The sequence below is a fragment of the Coregonus clupeaformis genome, chromosome 9 (genome assembly GCF_020615455.1).
Source record: "Coregonus clupeaformis isolate EN_2021a chromosome 9, ASM2061545v1, whole genome shotgun sequence".
NCBI classification, from domain to species: domain Eukaryota; kingdom Metazoa; phylum Chordata; class Actinopteri; order Salmoniformes; family Salmonidae; genus Coregonus; species Coregonus clupeaformis.
The window spans coordinates 19,702,321-19,729,127 of NC_059200.1; the positions used below are offsets into that span (position 1 = coordinate 19,702,321).

General features: G+C 46.8%; 2 protein-coding genes across 3 annotated transcripts in view; both read right to left on the reverse strand.

The window, feature by feature from the left end:
- Window positions 1–625: 625 nt before the first annotated feature.
- Window positions 626–3,339, reverse strand: LOC121573432 (desmin). Its single transcript, XM_041885431.2, has 4 exons — window positions 2,691–3,339; window positions 1,685–2,362; window positions 1,356–1,400; window positions 626–1,250 (listed from the first exon to the last, which is right to left on the reverse strand). The coding sequence occupies exons 1-2, from the start codon at window positions 3,178–3,180 to the stop codon at window positions 1,686–1,688; spliced, it is 1,167 nt and encodes a 388-aa protein (XP_041741365.1). The 5' UTR covers window positions 3,181–3,339; the 3' UTR covers window positions 626–1,250; window positions 1,356–1,400; window position 1,685.
- A 5,769-nt stretch (window positions 3,340–9,108) lies between these two features.
- The window catches only part of LOC121573433 (alpha-synuclein-like), a 29,535-nt gene continuing 11,836 nt past the window's right edge, over window positions 9,109–26,807 (reverse strand). For both annotated transcript variants that reach the window (XM_041885433.1, XM_041885432.1), the window contains exons 5-6: window positions 10,889–10,966; window positions 9,109–9,328 (exon numbers count right to left, since the gene is read on the reverse strand). In XM_041885433.1, the coding sequence (XP_041741367.1) occupies window positions 9,308–9,328; window positions 10,889–10,966 (99 nt within the window). In that variant the 3' untranslated portion in view covers window positions 9,109–9,307. The remainder of the gene's footprint in view (window positions 9,329–10,888; window positions 10,967–26,807) is intronic.

Here is a 26,807-nt window from a genome sequence, read left to right on the forward strand (position 1 = left end):
CTGTTGTGTTGTTGGTTGATATTAATTGAGCTGCTTTATTCTAACCAGTGTGTATAGAATGCTTATGGTTTTGATGATAATAATAATTTGTCATTTAGCAGACGCTCTTATCCAGAGCGACTTACAGGAGCAATTAGGGTTAAGTGCCTTGCTCAATGGCACCGACAGATTTTTCACCTAGTCGGCTCGGGGATTAGAACCAGCGACCTTTCGGTTACTGGCACAACGCTCTTAACCACTAAGCTACCTACCTGCCGCCCCTGATGTTATTGATTCTTGACATTGACACATCCTATCATGAAAATATGTTCTCTACATTTTGAGGTCTCAACTTTTGTCACCACCATGGGTCAAGGGTATGCAATATCTGTGTTATTACTTGAAATGGAATACAATTAAAATGTTCTTCCTTTGTCCCAATAGCCTTTGCGTTGACTTATCTTACTATGCACATTTGCAAAAAGTATGCATCTGTTCAAAGTCACAAACATTATATTTGTATTTATGATATTTGAATACAAGGTGGATGAGAACTACTACATTTCTAACAACAAACCCAGACATCATTTTTAGATTGGCACAGTTTAGAGATGCACAATTAATACCAGAAACAAACCACAGCAGCTGTAATGCACTCAAGACAAGCTTTGTTTATTAAGTAGTACTTCGTATACATTTATGTAAACGTCTTCATGTTATGTTACATAAAATGAAAATAGGTGGGTCAGGGGGTTTAAATTACATTTTAAATAAAGGTGATGTTTTGAAGAGTTAACCATACAGTAGCACAGCAGGACATGACAAGGGTACTCCAACGTTTGTGGGAGGTTGACTGGCGGGCAGGACTGGGAGGAGGTGGTGGAGTTGACGGGTGGGCTGGTAGGGAGGTGGTGGTGGGTGGTTGACAGGGGCGGGCAGGACTGGGAGGAGGTGGTGGAGTTGACGGGCGGGCTGGTAGGGAGGAGGTGGTGGGGGGTTGACAGGGGCAGGCAGGACTGGGAGGAGGTTGATGGGGGTGGGCTGGTTGGGAAGGTATGATTGAATGTGGTAGGGATTGGGCTGGGGCGGGGTTGACAGTGGGGAGGGGCAGAAGGAAGGGGTGGGAGGGAAGGTTGAACAGAGGAGGGAAGCTGGGTGGTGACAGGGGTGGTGGTAGGGGAGAACGTGGGGTGCACAGGCGGACCGTCTGGCAGCTGTGTGGGTCTCCAAACTGTGGGACACTGAGGTGGTCCTCTCCTCTGTGACGGCTCCTACAGGGGAGGAGAGAAACCAGTTACGTATGGGGGGTCAAGAAAACGGAGCATAGACAGAAAGTAAACAGAACAATTTAGTAATGATCTAATTTGGGTGAGTACCTTTTGATCTGAAGTGCTCCTCTGTCTGGAATGATATTTAGACACCTAAACAATGGGGATAAAAGTGTAAATGTTGCTCTATTTTAAGTGTGAGCAGTGCTCTGCTCGCAAACAGTATGAACAGTGCTTTGGTTGATTTGCAAGCAAAATTTGACTTGTGAATTATTTTTCTGATATCAGCACGTTCCTGTGAGCCTCAGATTTCGACGAGCGCTGCAGAAACTTGTGTTAATGTTTCCCAAACATTTCCCTCCAATCTGACATGACTCATGCCCTACTAGGGGCGCTGTTGCCCATCCGTGATCCATGAAGACCATTAACCAACACACCTTAAGCTTCTGGTTCTTTCCCTGCCGAGATCCCCAGCCTGCTCTCCTCTCCCTCCAGCAGCTTCCTGTAGACGGCGATCTCAGCGTCCAGCTTCAGCTTGATGTGCAGCAGCTCCTGGTAGTCAGCCATGTACTTGCCCATCTCCATCTTGGTCTCGCAGAGCTGGTGCTCCAGCTGAGCAATGATGCCCTCCAGGCCTCCGACCTTATCCATGTGGGCCATCTCCATGTCCTGCAACTGCTGCTCCAGGGCCACGTTGCTCGCCCTCAGCCCGTCAATCTGGTTCTGGAGGTCTGTCACCTGGCTGTGGAAGGTGGTGATCTCTTCTTTCATGGCCATCATCTGGTTTTCTTTCTTGCCGGCGACTTCTTTGAGGGTTTCGAACTTGCCCTTGTACCACTTCTCGGCTTCCTGGACGTTCTTGGCCGCCACAGTCTCAATCTCGGCGCGCATGTTACGGAGGTAGGCGGCGAGGTCGGGGCGGTCACCGTCGAGTTCCGCGGTCACCTTGGAGTCCTCGATCTGTTTCATGAGGTCGGCGACTTCCTCGTCATGCAGCTTCTTGAGGAACTCAATCTCGGCCACCAGCTGTTCGACGCGCCTCTCGAGCTCAGCCTTCTGCAGAGTGGCGTTGTCGACATCTTCACGGAATTCCCTCAGGATCATCTCTGCCTCCTCTGGAGACGGACAAATAGAGAGTGGATAGGTTAAAAACACAACAGTGGTGGTGTTAGTACTATATACAGTATTGGCATCAATTGTATTTAATGGGGTGTATGATAAGCCAAAGACTTGCCTACATACACTTGACTACATACACACTAATCAAATGTGACAATCTAGGATTCTACATCAAAAAAGGAAAATATCTGGTTCCATGTTTCATGCAAACAACAGTGCATCATACCCTCTCCAACAACTGTTTACATCTATTTAACAATGACGTGAATCTATACGATTGGTGTCAGAAAATCTCCCCACTCCCCAGCCAGTCCCAGACCCTACCTTTCAGTGCCAGCTCTTCTTCCAGTTTCATCCTCCACACCTCCACCTCCTCCTCAATGTATCCCCTCTCGATATCAGCAGCTCCTTTCTCATTGGTCAAGGCTTCGATCAGCTCCCTCATCTCCTTGAACTTGAGGTTGTACTCTTCACCGATGCCGGTGGGGCCTCCCTTGAAGCGGCCCTGTAGCGCTGCCAGCTCGGCCGTCAGCTGGGCGTTCCTCTGTTCAAGGGCCTGGACTTTCTCGATGTAGCCGGCGAACTTCATGTTCAGCTCCTGCATCTCCTCCTTCTCGTTGGCATGGACCTGGTGTATCTCTGTGCCCAACTCCACGGCTGAGGACACGTTGCCGCCCTGGTGTCCGGAGCGTCCGCGGTTGTTGTACGAGGATCCACGGCATCTGGAGGGAGAGGGGCTCTGAACCCGCATACTGCTGCGGGTCCCGCTCACCTGCAGGGACTGGGATTTCTGGGAATAGGAAGCTCCTCTCATGTTTGGTTCTCAGTGTATTACAAAGTGTTTTCTAGAATCAGATTATTTGTTTGTTCTTGAGTATAGTTCCTGTTCCACTAAAAAGGATTTGAAGGCCTCTTCTGGTGTTCTCTCCCTTTGCTGGCTGGCCCACCTTGCTACTGTGCTGACAGTCTCTCAGATCAACCTGTGGCTTTTATAGGGCCACAAAGAATGTCTCAGACTCCCTTGAAACTCTTGCAGGGTTTTGACATGTTTTAAATGTGGATCATGACTCCCTTCAAAGACCTGCAGCACCACAGTCTTTATTTGCTAGCTAGCATTGCATTGTTAGTAGCGAGGACGGGTGGAGTTTGCACGGCCCTAACGCCTCCGTATGAAATAGTGATATGATCATGTATGCCCGCTATTTTTCACTCTCTTCTCACTTAGGGCGCCGCTAGGGACTCTTGAGGGAGGGTAGGGAGGGAGGGCATTAAGTGCATTGGAAAACACTGACGAAGTGACTTATGTTCTTCGGCAACAGGTTTTCCTGTCAGACTTTCTGACACAGCTCCACTGTAGCCTCCCTCACATATGAATCAAAGTGTCAGACACCGGTCTACAGTGGAGTCATTCTTTAAACAATACAATTAAACCATCTCCAAGAATACCAAGAGACTTCCTAATGCCGGGAATGGCGTTAAGGAGAGCAGTAGGGTACTGCTTCATTTGAGTCTCAATGTAGTCTCAGGATATGGATTATGCCAAACGGCAATAATAATAGTAAAGCTATTTCTTAATGTTTTAGATTCAGGTGCCTCTTTTTGTATTAGAAAAGTATTTTAATAGAACTATGGACAACCACTTTATTAGTAAAAAATGTTTAAAGCATCTGCAACTGCACACTATTGAAATGTTTGGAGATATTTTTGACTTGATGTGGTAATCTGAACTGACAAAAAGGGAAATCTGCATGATTGATGAGACACTATTGGTTTCTGTAGTTTGTACAGTTGGCTCATACACTCTGTTTCTCCTCACTCAAATCAGATTGAAAACCACTATACAACCTTCAACCAACCAAACAATCTTTTCATTACTTTTTCACTCATCTCTACATTCATGGACGTGATATTATTTCGCTTTTAAGCGATATCCTCTGGGTCCACATTTGACATGTTGTTGTATATGGCTGTTACCCAAATAAATTAAATTCAATTCAATTAAAACAGTTGTTGACCAAATGGTGAGGTAATACTCTTGTATTAGCTAACATTAGCTATGTATTACATAGCTAGCTGTGGACTGTGTGTGGGTGTATCTGTCTCTGTGATGCCTTCAGTCCCAGTTGGCAGTCCCTTGTGAGGGTTCTACATTCATTGATATAAGATGACATGTCTTGACCAAATGGTGAATACCTCGATGTACCACATGTTTAGTAGTGAGTCATGATTAGCTTGCTGTTAGCGTTAGTGAGCTGTGTGTGTGCTGTGTGTGGGTGTATCCATCGATCTGCCTCCATTCCCCTGTGCGGGCATCAGCCCTGAGCAGTTTCAATCGCTAGTCTGCATTCATTGACATGAGTTGACTTGTCTTCTTGACCAAAGTAATGGTGAATTAATATACACTGAACAAAAATATAAACGCAGCGAGAGAGAGACAGCTTTGGATACTGTGCAGGAGGTGTAGTTTTGGGTTAACTGATTTAGCGGTTTTAACTGAGAGAATAGAGGAACATTTCAATTGTTGTAAATGGAATGTTTAGAATCTTGAACAAGCTTTTGGATCGAACAAAAGTGGCATCGCTACATTATTAGCCACAGACAGCCCCATGCCCCAATGCCAGCTATTTCACAGGCCTGGATAAACCCGCATACCCCCACTCACATTCCTTTATAATATACTGAACAAAATGCAACAATTTTCAAAGATTTTACTGAGTTACAATTCATATGAGGAAATCAGTCAATTGAACTAAATTCATTAGGCTCTAATCTATGGATTTCACATGACTGGGAATATAGATATGCATCTGTTGGTCCCAGATACCTTTAAAAAAGAAATGGGCCTCACAATGGGCCTCAGGATCAAACCACAGTATTTCTGTGCATTTGAATTGCCGTTGATAAAATGCAATTGTGTTTGGTGTCTGTAGCTTATGCCTGCCCATACCATAACCCCACCGCCACCATGGGGCACTCTGTTCACAACGTTGACATCAGCAAACCGCTCGCCCACACGACGCCATACACGTGGTCTGCAGTTGTGAGACCGGTTGGACGTACTGACAAATTCTCTAAAACGACGTTTGAGGCGGCTTATGGTAGAGAAATGAACATTCAATTCTCTGGCAACAGCTCTGGTGGACGTTCCTGCAGTCAGCATGCCAATTGCAAGCTCCATCAAAACTTGAGACATCTGTGGCATTGTGTTGTGTGACAAAACTGCACATTTTAGAGTGTCCTTTTATTGTCCCTAGCACAAGGTGCACCTGTGTAATGATCATGCTGTTTAATCAGCTTCTTGATATGCCACACCTGTCAGGTGGATAGATTATCTTGGGAAAAGAAAAATGCTCACTAACAAGAATGTAAACAAATTTGTGCACAACATTTGAGAGAAATAAGCTTTTTGTGCGTATGGAACATTTCTGGGATCTTTTATTTCAGCTCATGAAAGATGAGACCAACACTTTACATGTTGCGTTTATATTTTTCTTCAGTGTATATATTGTATATAATAGCTTATGTTCAGTAGATAGTCATGATGATTAGCTAGCTAGCTGTGTGTATATGTATCTGTGATGCCTCCAGCTCCAGCCAGCCCCCCCCCATTTCATAACAATTTCACTCTACATTCATGGACATGACCAAATGGTGAAGTAATACCAAATATTAGCTAACATTAGCTATGTGTGCTGTGTAGAGGGATGCATCTGCCTTATATGTCCAGTCCCAGTCAGCCTTATTCACCTGTGAGGGCATCAGGACTGAGCAGGTTCAATCTCTAGTCTGCATTCATGAATTTGACATGACTTCTCCTGACCAAATTAAGTAATGCTTTTTCATTAGCTAACATTAGCTATGTATGTATTACATGGCTATCTCTGTGTGGGTGTGTCTCTGTATCTGTATAATGCATTCAGCCCCAGCCTCAGCACTGAGCAGGTTCAATCTCTAGGGTGCATGTTAATTGGCTTGGGCCTCTGCTGTGACAGGAGTCATGGAGACCAACAATGCGGGCTCCAACCATAAACTAGGTTTCGTCCCAAATGCAGGCCAGGGTCATATTGAGGAAGTAGTAAGGAGGAAAACGTGTTCTGAAACGGAAGATGGACAGAAACAAGCTTTCTTATTGGACAAGATCAGGTAGTACCACTTCGGCAAGTCGTCAGTTAAATGTTGTGCCTACTTAACGCATTCCAGGTTCACTGAAGTTTGTGGCCTAACCTACTCTGTAGACCTGATAACTGTAACCATGGTTACAGTGACTTTAGAGGACGCTGTTACACGCATTTCGCTACACCCGCAATAACATCTGCTAAATATGTGTATGTGACCAATAAAATGTGATTTGATTTGATTTAGAGTGTTGTTGAAGTGCTCAGTTGCCATTTTGACTCCGGGGTTGGTTAGTGGCAGAAGGTTGTAGATAATACGTCTCTACGGCACCAGAACCGACACCAGAGCCAAATCAGATACTGGATTATTAAAATGTTTTAAGTTAAAGCTCTGACGGGCGACTAGTGCCTGGTAACATTGAGACTACCATTTTAGAAAAGTACCGTACCATTACTTAATAATGATGTTTCTATATTTAATTGCCAATAAAACTTGGAAGATTTGTTGATGAACACAAGGTGTGTGTTTCTCTTTTTTTGTGTGAGAATCACCTAGTTAAAACCATATAAAGAGCATTGTCTATAACATCTGATTTACATTATCTCGAGTCTCTGGTGATTAAGATGCCTTTGGCAGTTCATCTACAAACAGAAAGCTGACTACAGACACACACATGTACTCTCTCTCTCACACGCACTCACACGCACGCACACACACACACACACAACTAGTGTCTTTGGGGACTCTCACTGCCTTCTGTCCCATTTCTCTCAGCCCCCACCGTGTCACGTGTCTCTCTGAGCTGATATAATGAGGGTATGTTGCCTTCAGACCCTGCTGAGACTGGCATTGGTGGTGGAAAAGCCTCCATCAAATTCACTCTCTCTCTCCCTCTCTCTCACTCCAGTTATGGGCTGAACTTCCCCTGTCCCTCCCACTCTCTCTTTCTCGCTTCCCCTCCCTCTCTCCTGTTCCTGACAACAGTATGACGGATATGATTGATTGTAATGGTAATAGATGGTGGTGATAGTCTTCAAAACAGGACCTCTTATTGATCGTCTGCTGCTTGTCATCTCTCAGTCGGCTCGCCTGTCACATACTAATATTGTATTGTGAGAAAGCAGGCAAACCATAGAAATAGAATTTCTAGAATGGAATTCCTCTACCAGGTCAGCCATATTGAGTGTACCCATGAGTTTCCCAGTCACAGCCAAAGGGAGAGGTTCTATACCCCTTCTATGGATTATATTTCTATGAGGCAAACTCACTTGTTGTAAATAGACGTAATAAGGCAAACTGATGAATAAATAAATATTCTTTATGTTTTTATTTATACTTTATTCAACATTTAACAAAAGTAACTAAACTCCAACGTTATAGTTAGTTGAATTGTTTGGTTCCATGCTAGTGTTTGTTTCAAACTCCACCCAATATTTGATCTATCTGCACAATGAGCACATAAAAATACAGTTTATAAATCCATAAATACCTCATATAGCACTGTAGTCCACCGCAAACAACTGTGACGATTTACACACAAAAAATAGAGTACAGTATACTTCATTTCAAATTCATATAGTCGTTATATAATTATATAGATACTTAGGCGCTTTTTCATAAATTGTAATACAGTTCACATCGCATATAGTGATAATCTGTGCAGTTGATCACTATAACCTCGTTCACTGTTAACAGAGTGGTGTATACAGTATTCACAATTAATAGAGTGTACTGTATGCAGTATTCACTATTAACAGAGTGGTGTATACAGTATTCACAATTAATAGAGTGTACTGTATGCAGTATTCACTATTAACAGAGTGTACTGTATACAGTATTCACAATTAGCAGAGTGTACTGTATGCAGTATTCACTATTAACAGAGTGGTGTATACAGTATTCACAATTAATAGAGTGTACTGTATGCAGCATTCACTATTAACAGAGTGTACTGTATACAGTATTCACAATTAGCAGAGTGGAGTATACAGCGTTCACTATTAGCAGAGTGGTGTATACAGTATTCACTATTAATAGAGTGTACTGTATGCAGTATTCACTATTAACAGAGTGTACTGTATACAGTATTCACAATTAGCAGAGTGGAGTATACAGCGTTCACTATTAGCAGAGTGGTGTATACAGTATTCATTATTAATAGAGTCTACTGTATACAGTATTCACAATTAGCAGAGTGGTGTATTCAGTGTTCACTATTAGCAGAGTGTACTGTATGCAGTATTCACTATTAACAGAGTGTACTGTATACAGTATTTACTATTAATAGAGTGGTGTGTACAGTATTCACAATTAGCAGAGTGGTGTATACAGTATTCACTATTAGCAGAGTGGTGTATACAGTATTCACTATTAACAGAGTCTACTGTATACAGTATTTGTATTTACTTCAAATCCACAAAGTCCACAGACAGACAGACAGACAGACAGACAGACAGACAGGTAGTAGCCCTGTGTCCAGGTGGCTGTCTTAGTGGGTGGGAGTCACTGAAGGTGACAGCTGGACCAGAAGGGCATATAGAGCGCCCTCAGGACTGACTGACTGACGGAGACTCCAGGACACACACCATCACACACACACTCACTGATGTACAGAAACACACACACACACACACTCTCACACACACTGACGTAGGCTATACACACACACAGACACACACATATCGTCACACACACATACAGCACAGACTCCATTGAGGACCATAACGAGGCACGACGGGACTTGGCAGGGCGACATGGAATGTTTTAATAATTGATTCTGGAAGGTTACAGTAGTTCTGGATCGTTGTGAGATAATGCACTGTACTCTAATAGCCTTCAGAATCCTCCTGCAAGTACAGAGAGGGAAAAGTTACTTTAGGAATTATTAGTATTAAGTTATGTTCCCACTTGTGTAATAACTGATAACAAATGAGAAAAGTTCATCACAAACATACTATAGACGTAGGGTGATGATAGTGCATGAAACCCAAAAACATTATTGTGAAGAAACGGGAACATGGAGGATGATGACTCAGTGAAACATGGAGGATGATGACTCAGTGAAACATGGAGGATGATGACTCAGTAAAACATGGAGGATGATGACTCAGTGAAACATGGAGGATGATGACTCAGTAAAACATGGAGGATGATGACTCAGTAAAACATGGAGGATGATGACTCAGTAAAACATGGAGGATGATGACTCAGTGAAACATGGAGGATGATGACTCAGTGAAACATGGAGGATGATGACTCAGTAAAACATGGAGGATGATGACTCAGTGAAACATGGAGGATGATGACTCAGTAAAACATGGAGGATGATGACTCAGTGAAACATGGAGGATGATGACTCAGTGAAACATGGAGGATGATGACTCAGTAAAACATGGAGGATGATGACTCAGTGAAACATGGAGGATGATGACATAGTAAAACATGGAGGATGATGACTCAGTAAAACATGGAGGATGATGACTCAGTGAAACATGGAGGATGATGACTCAGTAAAACATGGAGGATGATGACTCAGTGATAACAGGAGGATGATGACTCAGTAAAACATGGAGAATGATGACTAAGTGACAACGGGAGGATGATGAGGAGTTAACCATTAATCACTGATTCAATGACTCAGTTTGATCCTCTTGATATCTCAGAAATCTTGATTTGATTGTCACAAGAGACTAGAGTAGGGCTCTCCAACCCTGTTCCTAGAGAGCTGCCCTCCTGTAGGTTTTCATTCCAACCCCAGTTGTAACTAACCTGACTCAGCTTATCAACCAGCTAATTACAAGAATCAGGTGTGCTAGGTTAGGGTTGGAGAGAGAACCTACAGGACGGTACGGTAACTCTCCAGGAACAGGGTTGGAGAGAGAACCTACAGGACGGTACGGTAACTCTCCAGGAACAGGGTTGGAGAGAGAACCTACAGGACGGTACGGTGACTCTCCAGGAACAGGGTTGGAGAGAGAACCTACAGGACGGTACGGTGACTCTCCAGGAACAGGGTTGGAGAGAGAACCTACAGGACGGTACGGTAACTCTCCAGGAACAGGGTTGGAGAGTGAACCTACAGGACGGTACGGTAACTCTCCAGGAACAGGGTTGGAGAGAGAACCTACAGGACGGTACGGTGACTCTCCAGGAACAGGGTTGGAGAGAGAACCTACAGGACGGTACGGTGACTCTCCAGGAACAGGGTTGGAGAGAGAACCTACAGGACGGTACGGTAACTCTCCAGGAACAGGGTTGGAGAGAGAACCTACAGGACGGTACGGTGACTCTCCAGGAACAGGGTTGGAGAGCCCTGTTCTAGAGCCTCAGACACTGAGGTTTCATCTACAGTAAACCTGTTGAAATAGTGATCTAGAAGATGTTAAGAGTGAAGGTAAATGTCCTACTTCTGCAGCAGCAGCATCACCCTCTGGGTCCGCTGGAGACTCCTTGATGGGCAAGTCTTTAGTCATAGCATCTTCATCCTGCAATAATAACACATTCACTGACCAGGTCAACAATGGAGAAGTGTTGGAAATAACCCCAGTGGACTATTGTCAACAACTTGTGTTAGTTGGTTGTTGCTGCAGTATATTCCTCTTTATTTATTTATTTTTATTTCACCTTTATTTAACCAGGTAAGCCAGTTTTTTTACAACTGCGACCTGGCCAAGATAAAGCAAAGCAGTGCGATAAAAACAACAACAACACAGAGTTACACATGGGATAAACAAAACGTACAGTCAATAACACAATAGAAAATCTATATACAGTGTGTGCAAATGTAGTAAGTTATGGAGGTAAGGCAATAAATAGGACAGTAGAGATACTGGGGTGCAAATGAGCAAAATAAATAACAATATGGGGATGAGGTAGTTGGGTGGGCTAATTACAGATGGGCTGTGTACAGGTGCAGTGATCGGTAAACTGCTCTGACAACTGACGCTTAAAGTTAGTGAGGGAGATAAGAGTCTCCAGCTTCAGAGATTTTTGCAGTTCGTTCCAGTCATTTGCAGCAGAGAACTGGAAGGAATGGCGGCCAAAGAAGGTGTTGGCTTTGGGGATGACCAGTGAGATATACCTGCTGGAGCGCATACCACGGGTGGGTGTTGCTATGGTGACCAATGAGCTAAAATAAGGCGGGGATTTGCATAGCAGTGATTTATAGATGACCTGGAGCCAGTGGGTTTGGTGACGAATATGTAGTGAGGGCCAGCCAACGAGAGCGTACAGGTCACAATGGTGGGTAGTATATGGGGCTTTGGTGACAATTTGCTGAGTAGAGTGTTAGAGGCTATTTTGTAAATTACATCGCCGAAGTCAAGGATCAGTAGGATAGTCAGTTTTACGAGGGCATGTTTGGCAGCATGAGCGAAGGAGGCTTTGTTGCGAAATAGGAAGCCGATTCTAGATTTAACTTTGGATTGGAGATGCTTAATGTGAGTCTGGAAGGAGAGTTTACGGTCTAACCAGACACCTAGGTATTTGTAGTTGTCCACATATTCTAAGTCAGACCCGCAGAGAGTAGTGATTCTAGTCGTGCGGGCGGGTGCAAGCAGCATTCGATTGAAGAGCATGCATTTAGTTTTACTAGCATTTAATCGCAGTTGGAGGCTACGGAAGGAGTGTTGTATGGCATTGAAGCTCGTTTGGAGGTTTGTTAACACAGTGTCCAATGAAGGGCCAGATGTATACAAAATGGTGTCGTCTGCGTAGAGGTGGATCTGAGAGTCACCAGCAGCAAGAGCGACATCATTGATATACACAGAGAATAGAGTCGGCCCGAGAATTGAACCCTGTGGCACCCCCATAGAGACTGCCAGAGGTCCAGACAACAGGCCCTCCGATTTGACACATTGAACTCTATCTGAGAAGTAGTTGGTGAACCAGGCGAGGCAGTCATTTGAGAAACCAAGGCTATTTAGTCTGCCAATAAGAATGCGGTGATTGACAGAGTCGAAAGCCTTGGCCAGGTCGATGAAGACGGCTGCACAGTACTGTCTTTTATCGATCGCGGTTATAATATCGTTTAGGACCTTGAGCGTGGCTGAGGTGCACCCATGACCAGCTCAGAAACCAGATTGCATAGCGGAGAAGGTACGGTGGGATTCGAAATGGTCGGTGATCTGTTTGTTAACTTGGCTTTCAAATACTTTCGAAAGGCAGGGCAGGATGGATATAGGTCTGTAACAGTTTGAATCTAGAGTGTCACCCCCTTTGAAGAGGGGGATGACCGCGGCAGCTTTCCAATCTCTGGGGATCTCAGACGATACGAAAGAGAGGTTGAACAGGCTAGTAATAGGGGGTTGCGACAATTTGGCGGCTAATTTTAGAAAGAAAGGGTCCAGATTGTCTAGCCCAGCTGATTTGTAGGGGTCCAGATTTTGCAGCTCTTTCAGAACATCAGCTGTCTGAATTTGGGTGAAGGAGAAGCGGGGGGGGCATGGGCAAGTTGCAGCGCAGGGTGCAGAGCTGGTGGCCAGGGTAGGGGTTAGCCAGGTGGAAAGCATGGCCAGCTGTAGCAAAATGCTTGTTGAAATTCTCAATTATCGTAGATTTATCAGTGGTGACAGTGTTTCCTAGCCTCAGTGCAGTGGGCAGCTGGGAGGAGGTGCTCTTATTCTCCTGTATTAACTCATAATGCCTTGTATTGTTGGTAATGACAACCGTACTAACAATTACAGGATGTGGGAAACAAACCAAACAGTTAGTTGCTTCTTGATCCATGTGTTGTTCTGTGCTATGCAACAATACAAGGCATTACGAGTTAATACAGGAGGAGAGGCTCCTCCACACACACACACACACACACACACACACACACACACACACACACACACACAGCAGAGAGTAGAGCTTGATTGGTGCTTGGCATTGGTGTGACCTTCTCTAATAAGATACACAGGTGACACACACAGCTCCACTCTCAGTGTGTGTGTGTGTGTGTGTGTGTGTGAGACACGGCTACCAGCTGACACAACCTGAGAGCAGTTACAATGTAGTGCAGGCCCAGGTGCTCCCTCCCTCCCTCCCTCCCTCCCTCCCTCCCTCCCTCTCTCTCTCTCTCTCTCTCTCTCTCTCTCTCTCTCTCTCTCTCTCTCTCTCTCTCTCTCTCTCTCTCTCTCTCTCTCTCTCTCTCTCTCTCTCTCTCTCTCTCTCTCTCTCTCTCTCTCTCTCTCTCTCTCTCTCCTCCCTCCCTCCCTATCTCTCTCTTCTCCCTGCCTCCCTCCCTCCCTCCCTCCCTCCCTATCTCTCTCTCTCTCTCTCTTTCTCTCTCTCTCTGTCTCTCTCCTCCCTCCCCCTCCTTCCCTCCCCCTCCCTTTCTCCCCCCTCTCTCTCTCCTCCCTCCCCCTCCCTATCTCTCTCTCCCTCGCTCACTCTCTCGCTCTCCCTCTCCCTCTCTCTCTCCTCCTGCCATTCCATTTGACACTGCCCACCGTGTCTCCGTCTGTTCACGCAGCAGAGCCAGAGACACACACACACATACACACACACACATACATACACACACACACATACACACACACTTACACACACACATACACACACAGAAAGAAACACACCACACATCATCTCCCAACACTCACCCTGGCCAATGAATACTGTCTCTACTGTTCTACTTTCTATTCTGCTAATCATCTCAAGAAACCAAAAAAGTACGTGGACACTTCAAATTAGTGGATTCGGCTGTTTCAGCCACACCCGTTGCTGACAGGTGTATAAAATCGAGCACACAGCCATGCAATCGCCATAGACAAACTCTGTCAGTAGAATGGGCCGTTCTGAAGAGCTCAGTGACTTATATAGTTAGTTCAGTACATGATAATACTTATCGTATAAAGACAATATTTATCCAGCTAAGTAGTAACTTGTAACTAAGTAATACGTTAATTTCTTCACCATTTCTTAAGCCTTTCATTTCCCATATGAAACATTGACAGGATATTGATTGTGTGGCTCAACAACAGGTCTTACAACAGAACAGCATCTGTGACATGAGTCAATGAGTCAGTCTACGGGAGCTGATGAGGTTGGTTCTCTGTTTTGTCTTACCACCACAAATCCATTTACCAGCCTGAGCCGTCTCCTCCTCACACAAACAATCACCAGCAGCCGTGTGTGTGTGTGTGTGTGTGTCAGGGTTTCTGTTAGGAAGATGTGGCACCGGACATTTGACAGGCAACATTTTAATTGAACAGACATTTGAAAAATGTACCGGACCCATTTGCATTGGGTGTGTAACCTAATTAGGGCGTCCACCCACTGTGCTCAGAATGACAGAAATCACATTTAGATTATGGCAATTAATATTAACATGCAAGTCGAGGATGCAACGATGTGCGGCCCTTCTTACGGAATTCTGATGTGCACTGTTAGAATAACTGTCCACATTTACTTTTCCTCAGCCAACAAGACGAGTAACGAACAGAAAAATCACTAGCCTATGTCAATCTACTATTGTAGAAAAGTTAAGCCTACCTATTCTATTGGTCAGCTTGTCAAGAAAGAATAGCCTATTCCAAACAGACTCTGGGACAGTTGTGGGAAGATGGATCCCTAAATCATACAACCAGTTGGCCTAGGCTACATTATTAATTTTTTTACGTTAAAAAGCAATGAATCTGTTGTAACAGATCAGAACGTTTAGCTTAAAATGTTGATCAATTATTATTTCTTCACATTATAAGTGCAGCAATGTGCACAAGGCAGTAGGCTACGCGCGATTGTTCATCCATAATGCATTTAGCGAGAAAACACTGTTGTCAAAAGGGCACTGCACATGCATACGGTCTCCAGCCCATTGCAAAGTGACGTGCTGATGAAGCCTGCCTTCAGTTGCAGTTTGATGCAGTTTGGGAACTCGGAAATCTCAGAGTTCCGACTTCAGTGCATTCAAGATAACTGGGAACTGGGAAAAAAACGAGCTCCGACTGGGAAAAAACTTTTTGAACAGTCATCCAACTCGGAATTCCAACTCGGGAACATGGGCCTCTTTCTAGAGCGCTGACTTTCCGACCTGAAGATCACTGACGTCATGATTGACCTCGTATTATTCTGAGTTCCCAGGTGTCTTGAAAGCACCACAAGATGCTGCAGCAGCAGCTCTCGCGCCGTCTGACAGATTTTCCACTCAAAGACTCTGTATCTGTGTGCTGTACGCGTGTGATAAATAAGATACATAACCAATATAAACATAATAAAGATACATAACGAATATACGAATATAAATTCTGCAAATTAACCTATAGACCGATAAGCATGACCGGTCAAATGTATTTCCATGGACTGGTATTTACATCAATGAAGAGGCTAAAAACATTATTTCACAATGGGATTTCTTCTTCTTCTCCTGGACAATTGGCCAGCGGCAATTTTATACATCGGCTTTAAAAAAAAAATTATCGGACAAAAGTCGGCTGTTACCGGCTAACGGAAACCCTGGTGTGTGTTCTATCCAGCGTCCTCGCCCTTCCTCCCTCGTCGTCAGACAGCCAATCTCTAACTGATGGCTGGTGGCTGGCTGCTGTGGACAACCACATGAAAGCGGATCACTCAGTTCCCTCGCCTGCTGATCTCTTGCTTGCTTTAGGAAGGAGGGATTGAGAGACGATAGAGGGATAAATATCAGTAACGAGAGATGGAGCCTGGGTCAGAGACCGCTAGGCAGAAGTGCCCCTTTTGATGGGTTCTAACATGGGGTCGGTCGGTCGATTGGACCTTTTTAATTTGATCGATAGCAATGACACTGTAATGACTGGGGCTCAGAACACAAGCAGGGAACATACTAAAGCTAGGACACTGTAATGACTGGGGCTCAGAACACAAGCAGGGAACATACTAAAGCTAGGACACTGTAATGACTGGGGCTCTGAACACAAGCAGGGAACATACTAAAGCTAGAACACTGTAATGACTGGGGCTCAGAACACAAGCAGGGAACATACTAAAGCTAGGACACTGTAATGACTGGGGCTCAGAACACAAGCAGGGAACATACTAAAGCTAGGCACTGTAAAACTGACAAAAAGCAGGGAACATACTAAAGCTAGGACACTGTAATGACTGGGGCTCTGAACACAAGCAGGGAACATACTAAAGCTAGGACACTGTAATGACTGGGGCTCAGAACACAAGCAGGGAACATACTAAAGCTAGGACACTGTAATGACTGGGGCTCAGAACACAAGCAGGGAACATACTAAAGCTAGGACACTGTAATGACTGGGGCTCAGAACACAAGCAGGGAACATACTAAAGCTAGGACACTGTAATGACTGGGGCTCAGAACACAAGCAGGGAACATACTAAAGCTAGGACACTGTAATGACTGGGGCTCAGAACACAAGCAGGGAACATACTAAAGCTAGGACACTGTAATGACTGGGGCTCAGAACACAAGCAGGGAACATACTTAAAGACTACTAGGACACTGTAATGACTGGGGCTCAGAACACAAGCAGGGAACATACTAAAGCTAGGACACTGTAATGACTGGGGCTCAGAACACAAGCAGGGAACATACTAAAGCTAGGACACTGTAATGACTGGGGCTCAGAACACAAGCAGGGAACATACTAAAGCTAGGACACTGTAATGACTGGGGCTCAGAACACAAGCAGGGAACATACTAAAGCTAGGACACTGTAATGACTGGGGCTCAGAACACAAGCAGGGAACATACTAAAGCTAGGACACTGTAATGACTGGGGCTCAGAACACAAGCAGGGAACATACTAAAGCTAGGACACTGTAATGACTGGGGCTCAGAACACAAGCAGGGAACATACTAAAGCTAGGACACTGTAATGACTGGGGCTCAGAACACAAGCAGGGAACATACTAAAGCTAGGACACTGTAATGACTGGGGCTCAGAACACAAGCAGGGAACATACTAAAGCTAGGACACTGTAATGACTGGGGCTCAGAACACAAGCAGGGAACATACTAAAGCTAGGACACTGTAATGACTGGGGCTCAGAACACAAGCAGGGAACATACTAAAGCTAGGACACTGTAATGACTGGGGCTCAGAACACAAGCAGGGAACATACTAAAGCTAGGACACTGTAATGACTGGGGCTCAGAACACAAGCAGGGAACATACTAAAGCTAGGACACTGTAATGACTGGGGCTCAGAACACAAGCAGGGAACATACTAAAGCTAGGACACTGTAATGACTGGGGCTCAGAACACAAGCAGGGAACATACTAAAGCTAGGACACTGTAATGACTGGGGCTCAGAACACAAGCAGGGAACATACTAAAGCTAGGACACTGTAATGACTGGGGCTCAGAACACAAGCAGGGAACATACTAAAGCTAGGACACTGTAATGACTGGGGCTCAGAACACAAGCAGGGAACATACTAAAGCTAGGACACTGTAATGACTGGGGCTCAGAACACAAGCAGGGAACATACTAAAGCTAGGACACTGTAATGACTGGGGCTCAGAACACAAGCAGGGAACATACTAAAGCTAGGACACTGTAATGACTGGGGCTCAGAACACAAGCAGGAACATACTAAAGCTAGGACACTGTAATGACTGGGGCTCAGAACACAAGCAGGGAACATACTAAAGCTAGGACACTGTAATGACTGGGGCTCAGAACACAAGCAGGGAACATACTAAAGCTAGGACACTGTAATGACTGGGGCTCAGAACACAAGCAGGGAACATACTAAAGCTAGGACACTGTAATGACTGGGGCTCAGAACACAAGCAGGGAACATACTAAAGCTAGGACACTGTAATGACTGGGGCTCAGAACACAAGCAGGGAACATACTAAAGCTAGGACACTGTAATGACTGGGGCTCAGAACACAAGCAGGGAACATACTAAAGCTAGGACACTGTAATGACTGGGGCTCAGAACACAAGCAGGGAACATACTAAAGCTAGGACACTGTAATGACTGGGGCTCAGAACACAAGCAGGGAACATACTAAAGCTAGGACACTGTAATGACTGGGGCTCAGAACACAAGCAGGGAACATACTAAAGCTAGGACACTGTAATGACTGGGGCTCAGAACACAAGCAGGGAACATACTAAAGCTAGGACACTGTAATGACTGGGGCTCAGAACACAAGCAGGGAACATACTAAAGCTAGGACACTGTAATGACTGGGGCTCAGAACACAAGCAGGGAACATACTAAAGCTAGGACACTGTAATGACTGGGGCTCAGAACACAAGCAGGGAACATACTAAAGCTAGGACACTGTAATGACTGGGGCTCAGAACACAAGCAGGGAACATACTAAAGCTAGGACACTGTAATGACTGGGGCTCAGAACACAAGCAGGGAACATACTAAAGCTAGGACACTGTAATGACTGGGGCTCAGAACACAAGCAGGGAACATACTAAAGCTAGGACACTGTAATGACTGGGGCTCAGAACACAAGCAGGGAACATACTAAAGCTAGGACACTGTAATGACTGGGGCTCAGAACACAAGCAGGGAACATACTAAAGCTAGGACACTGTAATGACTGGGGCTCAGAACACAAGCAGGGAACATACTAAAGCTAGGACACTGTAATGACTGGGGCTCAGAACACAAGCAGGGAACATACTAAAGCTAGGACACTGTAATGACTGGGGCTCAGAACACAAGCAGGGAACATACTAAAGCTAGGACACTGTAATGACTGGGGCTCAGAACACAAGCAGGGAACATACTAAAGCTAGGACACTGTAATGACTGGGGCTCAGAACACAAGCAGGGAACATACTAAAGCTAGGACACTGTAATGACTGGGGCTCAGAACACAAGCAGGGAACATACTAAAGCTAGGACACTGTAATGACTGGGGCTCAGAACACAAGCAGGGAACATACTAAAGCTAGGACACTGTAATGACTGGGGCTCAGAACACAAGCAGGGAACATACTAAAGCTAGGACACTGTAATGACTGGGGCTCAGAACACAAGCAGGGAACATACTAAAGCTAGGACACTGTAATGACTGGGGCTCAGAACACAAGCAGGGAACATACTAAAGCTAGGACACTGTAATGACTGGGGCTCAGAACACAAGCAGGGAACATACTAAAGCTAGGACACTGTAATGACTGGGGCTCAGAACACAAGCAGGGAACATACTAAAGCTAGGACACTGTAATGACTGGGGCTCAGAACACAAGCAGGGAACATACTAAAGCTAGGACACTGTAATGACTGGGGCTCAGAACACAAGCAGGGAACATACTAAAGCTAGGACACTGTAATGACTGGGGCTCAGAACACAAGCAGGGAACATACTAAAGCTAGGACACTGTAATGACTGGGGCTCAGAACACAAGCAGGGAACATACTAAAGCTAGGACACTGTAATGACTGGGGCTCAGAACACAAGCAGGGAACATACTAAAGCTAGGACACTGTAATGACTGGGGCTCAGAACACAAGCAGGGAACATACTAAAGCTAGGACACTGTAATGACTGGGGCTCAGAACACAAGCAGGGAACATACTAAAGCTAGGACACTGTAATGACTGGGGCTCAGAACACAAGCAGGGAACATACTAAAGCTAGGACACTGTAATGACTGGGGCTCAGAACACAAGCAGGGAACATACTAAAGCTAGGACACTGTAATGACTGGGGCTCAGAACACAAGCAGGGAACATACTAAAGCTAGGACACTGTAATGACTGGGGCTCAGAACACAAGCAGGGAACATACTAAAGCTAGGACACTGTAATGACTGGGGCTCAGAACACAAGCAGGGAACATACTAAAGCTAGGACACTGTAATGACTGGGGCTCAGAACACAAGCAGGGAACATACTAAAGCTAGGACACTGTAATGACTGGGGCTCAGAACACAAGCAGGGAACATACTAAAGCTAGGACACTGTAATGACTGGGGCTCAGAACACAAGCAGGGAACATACTAAAGCTAGGACACTGTAATGACTGGGGCTCAGAACACAAGCAGGGAACATACTAAAGCTAGGACACTGTAATGACTGGGGCTCAGAACACAAGCAGGGAACATACTAAAGCTAGGACACTGTAATGACTGGGGCTCAGAACACAAGCAGGGAACATACTAAAGCTAGGACACTGTAATGACTGGGGCTCAGAACACAAGCAGGGAACATACTAAAGCTAGGACACTGTAATGACTGGGGCTCAGAACACAAGCAGGGAACATACTAAAGCTAGGACACTGTAATGACTGGGGCTCAGAACACAAGCAGGGAACATACTAAAGCTAGGACACTGTAATGACTGGGGCTCAGAACACAAGCAGGGAACATACTAAAGCTAGGACACTGTAATGACTGGGGCTCAGAACACAAGCAGGGAACATACTAAAGCTAGGACACTGTAATGACTGGGGCTCAGAACACAAGCAGGGAACATACTAAAGCTAGGACACTGTAATGACTGGGGCTCAGAACACAAGCAGGGAACATACTAAAGCTAGGACACTGTAATGACTGGGGCTCAGAACACAAGCAGGGAACATACTAAAGCTAGGACACTGTAATGACTGGGGCTCAGAACACAAGCAGGGAACATACTAAAGCTAGGACACTGTAATGACTGGGGCTCAGAACACAAGCAGGGAACATACTAAAGCTAGGACACTGTAATGACTGGGGCTCAGAACACAAGCAGGGAACATACTAAAGCTAGGACACTGTAATGACTGGGGCTCAGAACACAAGCAGGGAACATACTAAAGCTAGGACACTGTAATGACTGGGGCTCAGAACACAAGCAGGGAACATACTAAAGCTAGGACACTGTAATGACTGGGGCTCAGAACACAAGCAGGGAACATACTAAAGCTAGGACACTGTAATGACTGGGGCTCAGAACACAAGCAGGGAACATACTAAAGCTAGGACACTGTAATGACTGGGGCTCAGAACACAAGCAGGGAACATACTAAAGCTAGGACACTGTAATGACTGGGGCTCAGAACACAAGCAGGGAACATACTAAAGCTAGGACACTGTAATGACTGGGGCTCAGAACACAAGCAGGGAACATACTAAAGCTAGAACACTGTAATGACTGGGGCTCAGAACACAAGCAGGGAACATACTAAAGCTAGGACACTGTAATGACTGGGGCTCTGAACACAAGCAGGGAACATACTAAAGCTAGGACACTGTAATGACTGGGGCTCAGAACACAAGCAGGGAACATACTAAAGCTAGGACACTGTAATGACTGGGGCTCAGAACACAAGCAGGGAACATACTAAAGCTAGGACACTGTAATGACTGGGGCTCAGAACACAAGCAGGGAACATACTAAAGCTAGGACACTGTAATGACTGGGGCTCAGAACACAAGCAGGGAACATACTAAAGCTAGGACACTGTAATGACTGGGGCTCAGAACACAAGCAGGGAACATACTAAAGCTAGGACACTGTAATGACTGGGGCTCAGAACACAAGCAGGGAACATACTAAAGCTAGGACACTGTAATGACTGGGGCTCAGAACACAAGCAGGGAACATACTAAAGCTAGGACACTGTAATGACTGGGGCTCAGAACACAAGCAGGGAACATACTAAAGCTAGGACACTGTAATGACTGGGGCTCAGAACACAAGCAGGGAACATACTAAAGCTAGGACACTGTAATGACTGGGGCTCAGAACACAAGCAGGGAACATACTAAAGCTAGGACACTGTAATGACTGGGGCTCAGAACACAAGCAGGGAACATACTAAAGCTAGAACACTGTAATGACTGGGGCTCAGAACACAAGCAGGGAACATACTAAAGCTAGGACACTGTAATGACTGGGGCTCAGAACACAAGCAGGGAACATACTAAAGCTAGGACACTGTAATGACTGGGGCTCAGAACACAAGCAGGGAACATACTAAAGCTAGGACACTGTAATTGTCAGCTTCCTGCTTCCCCTGTTTGTCTCCTGGCCTCTAGAGGTCAGCTGTGTTCCCCTTTGCCTTAGTTTTTCCTCATGTGTCCTAATTAGCTTATCTATGTCACCTGTGCCTTGTTTCCCCTTGAGTATTTTAGCTGTGTGTTTTCCCCTTGTTTCTCACTTGGTTATTGCGTCCTGTCTATGTGTCTCCTGCTTTGTCCCACCGTGTCAGTCCTAGTAAGTTATTTGAAGTTATCTTTAGTTTGTTTTTCTCCCTCGGGGAGTTGTTTTGTTTTGCCTCTTGTTTTGGAACATTAAATCTACTTACCTGGAGTATTGCCTTGGGTGTTTCATTTGGGTCCTACAACATCTCCTCTGTGGCTAAGGGGTAGTACCCCCAGCTCTACACATTTGAGACCGGAGTTCTAGCCCGGCTTGTGACAGAATAACCAAGTCAATCATGGACCCAGAAACACTCAGTTCCCAGGACCTGTTGGCGGTGATCATTCGACATGAGGCTTCTTTCCAGCGCCATGAAGCCGTTCTCAGCCGACAAGAGGAGCTGATGGCTAGACATTCTCAACTCCTGGCCGAAATGATGAGTTCCCTTCACCAGCTCTTTGAACGCCTCCTTGGTTCTCCCCCTTCCCCCCGGTCACCTCCCAGTGACGACAGGCCTTCTCGGTTGGCGGAGCCCCGACTACCACCTCCCAAGCCCTTTTCTGGGGATCCAAGCTCTTGTCAGGGTTTCCTCACCCAATGCTCCCTCACCTTCGAGCTCCAACCCTCAAGTTTTCCCACAGACCGTTCCAAGATTGCCTACCTCATTACCCTTCTTTCAGACAAGGCGCTCGCCTGGGCCTCTGCGGTGTGGCAGTCCCAGGAGGCCTGTTGTGACTCCCACGCTGCATTTGTAGAAGAGTTCAAGCGGGTGTTCGATCATCCTGTCAGTGGGCGGGAGGCTTCCAAGCGCCTACTGTCTCTCCGTCAGGGCCCCCGAACACGGCAGATTTTGCCATTGAGTTCCGAACCATAGCAGCAAGGAGCGGATGGAATGATGAAGCGCTGAGGGTCTGCTTTCAGGGAGGGTTATCTGAGCCCCTTCAAGATGAGTTAGCCACCCGTGAACCAGCTGAAGATCTCGAGTCCCTCATAGCCTTGGCCATCCGCCTGGACAATCGTCTAAGAGAGCGGAGAACGGCTCGCCGTCAGGTGTCTCAGTCCCAAGTTCCTCTGAGCAGCTCTGTTTCCCCTGTTTGGACTCCGTCATTCAGAGCTGCCCCGGCTCCTGAACTGCCCCAGGATTCCCCGGAGAGCATGCAGTTAGGCCGTTCCAGGCTTTCTTCCAACGAAAGGGAACGTCGCATGAGGGAGCGTCGGTGCCTCTACTGCGGGGTTGCCGGCCACTTCCGCTCCACTTGCCCCGAGCTTTCGGGAAACGCCTGTCCCCGCCCAGCTACAGGAGGGTTGTGATGGGGAAAATTAGAGCTCCTCCTACTAACGCGGTCCTAGCTATTCCAGCCACTCTGTCCTGGGAGGGCCACCAGCATCGGGTCCAGGCTATGATCGATTCCGGTGCCGCAGGTGATTTTATGGATGTAACCTTGGCTAAGGAACTTAAGATCCCTACCCAACTACTTCCTCAACCCCAGGCAGTTACAGCCTTAGATGGCAGACCTCTGGAACCAGGAAAAGTTACTGAGGCGACTCAGTCCCTGCGACTTACCATCTCTCAACACCAGCAGGAGGAGACCTTCTATCTCATTGACTCTCCCGAGTATCCTATTATCCTGGGTCACCCTTGGCTATGCAGACATAATCCCCAGATCGACTGGCCTACTGGCACCATTCTTAGCTGGGGTCCCACTCTGCCAACTCACCTGCATGCTTCAGAGTTCCTCAGCCCCTAGTACCCAGTTTCAAGAGTCTGTTGACGTCTCCCGAGTCCCCAGTGTTTACCATCGGTTCAAAGCAGTGTTCAGCAAGGCCCGGGCTACTGCCTTGCCGCCTCATCGCACTTATGACTGTGCCATTGATCTACTCCCTGGGTGCTGCCCTCCTAGAGGTCGGATCTTTTCCTTGTCCTCCCCGAGCACGCAGCTATGGACACCTACATTAAGGAGTCCTTGGCAGCCGGCCTCATCTATGCCTCTACTTCCCCGGCTGGGGCGGGCTTCTTTTTGTTGAAAAGAAAGACGGGGGTCTGAGGCCTTGTATTGATTACCGGGGACTCAACAAGATCACGGTTCGGAATCGATACCCTCTTCCTCTCATGGCCACTGCTTTTGAGCTGCTTCAAGGGGCTTCCATTTTTACTAAGCTGGATCTCCGCAATGCTTACCATCTCGTGCGGATCCGGCCAGGAGACGAATGGAAGACGGCGTTCAACACGCCCACGGGACACTATGAATATCGGGTGATGCCGTTCGGGCTCACCAATGCCCCCGCAGTATTCCAAGCCCTGATTAATGATGTTCTCCGGGATATGCTTAATCTGTTCGTCTTCGTGTACCTGGACGATATCCTCATCTTCTCGAGGTCACTGAAGGAGCATGAGGGGCATGTTAGCCGGGTTCTCCAGAGGCTCCTTGACAATCACCTCTACGTTAAGCCTGAGAAGTGTGAATTTCATGTTTCTCAGACTCAGTTTCTCGGGTTTATTGTCACTCCCGGGCACCTAGAGATGGATCCCAAGAAGGTCAAGGCGGTCCACGATTGGCCCACACCTGCCACGGTCAAGGAGGTTCAACGGTTCATTGGCTTTTCTAACTTCTATCGGAAGTTCATCAAGAATTTCAGCTCGGTGGTAGCCCCCTTGACGACGCTTACCAAGGGAGGAGGGACCAAGATTCACTGGGGTCCGGAAGCAGCAGGGGCCTTCGAGGATCTCAAGCGCCGCTTCACTTCTGCTCCGATTCTGGTGACCCCTGACCCAGAGAGACCTTTCGTGGTGGAGGTGGACGCCTCAGAGGTGGGGGTGGGAGCCGTCCTGTCACAGAGGGGTGCGGATGGGAGATTACACCCTTGTGCCTTCATGTCTCGCCGCCTGTCTGAGGCCGAGCGCAACTACCACGTGGGGGATCTAGAGTTGCTTGCGGTTAAACTGGCCTTGGAAGAGTGGCGCCATTGGCTTGAGGGGGCTCAGCACCCTTTCCAGGTTCTCACAGACCACAAGAACCTGGAATATCTCCAACAGGCTAAGCGGATGAACCCTCGGCAAGCACGATGGTCCCTTTTCTTTAATCGATTCCAGTTCATCCTGACTTACCGACCTGGCACCAAGAACGTCAAGCCGGATGCTCTGTCTCGAGTCTATTCTCCCGAGGTACAAGAGAAGCCCTTGGCATCGATTATTCCGAGGTCTAGGATCGTCGCACCTCTTCAGTGGGAACTAGAAAGAGGGGTACGAGAAGCTCTTGCCCATGAGCCCGGTCCAGGCGGTGGTCCTGCCGGTCGCCTGTACGTTCCTCTCTCGGTTCGGGCCCGCGTCTTGCAGTGGGGTCATGAGTCGCCCTTGACATGCCATCCTGGCAGTGCTCGCACACTGGAGTTCCTCCGACGGCGGTTTTGGTGGCCGTCCATCAAGAAGGACGTGCAGGTCTATGTTGAGGCCTGCCCTGTGTGCAACCAGGGAAAGTCGACACGCCAGCGACCCCAGGGACTGCTCCATCCCTTACCTGTTCCTCGAAGGCCATGGTCACACCTTTCTCTGGACTTTGTTACGGGACTTCCTCTATCCCAGGGCAACACCGTCATCCTTGTGGTGGTAGACCGTTTCTCTAAGGCTGCCCGGTTTATTCCCCTGCCCAAGCTGCCCTCGGCTAAGGAGACTGCGGAGCTCCTCATGAACCATGTCTTCCGGATATTTGGCATTCCCCTGGACGTGGTCTCTGACCGAGGTCCCCAATTCTCGTCCCGGTTTTGGGGGGCCTTCTGCAGGCTTATTGGGGCCACAGCCAGCCTATCATCAGGATTCCATCCAGAGTCTAATGGCCAAACGGAACGGATTAATCAGGATCTGGAGACCACCCTGCGGTGTATGGCGGCCAGTAATCCCACGTCTTGGGCCACCTATATCATTTGGGCTGAATATGCCCACAACACCCTCCAGTCCTCAGCCACCGGATTGTCCCCCTTCGAATGCCAGTTCGGTTACAACCCTCCTTTGTTTCCAGAGGAAGAGGCGCAAGTTGGTGTTCCCTCGGCCCAGCGCTTTGTCCAACGCTGTAGGCGGACCTGGAAGAAGGCCAGGTGTACCCTCCTTCGGACCTCCCAGAGATACCAAAGTCAGGCTAATCGCCACCGCCGGACGGCCCCTAGTTTCCGTGCTGGTCAGAGAGTTTGGTTGGCCACTAAGAACTTGCCCCTCCGGGTCGAATCCAAGAAGCTTTCCCAGAGATACATCGGCCCTTTCCGCATTTCTAGAAAGGTTAACCCTGTGTCGTATCG

Coding starts and splice junctions, on each gene's coding strand:
- LOC121573432 (XM_041885431.2), bottom strand. CDS start 3,180: ATGAGAGGAGCTTCCTATTCCCAGAAATCCCAGTCCCTGCAGGTGAGC. Junction 2,363..2,690: donor AGAAGAGCTGGCACTGAAAG/GTAGGGTCTGGG, acceptor GTCCGTCTCCAG/AGGAGGCAGAGATGATCCTG.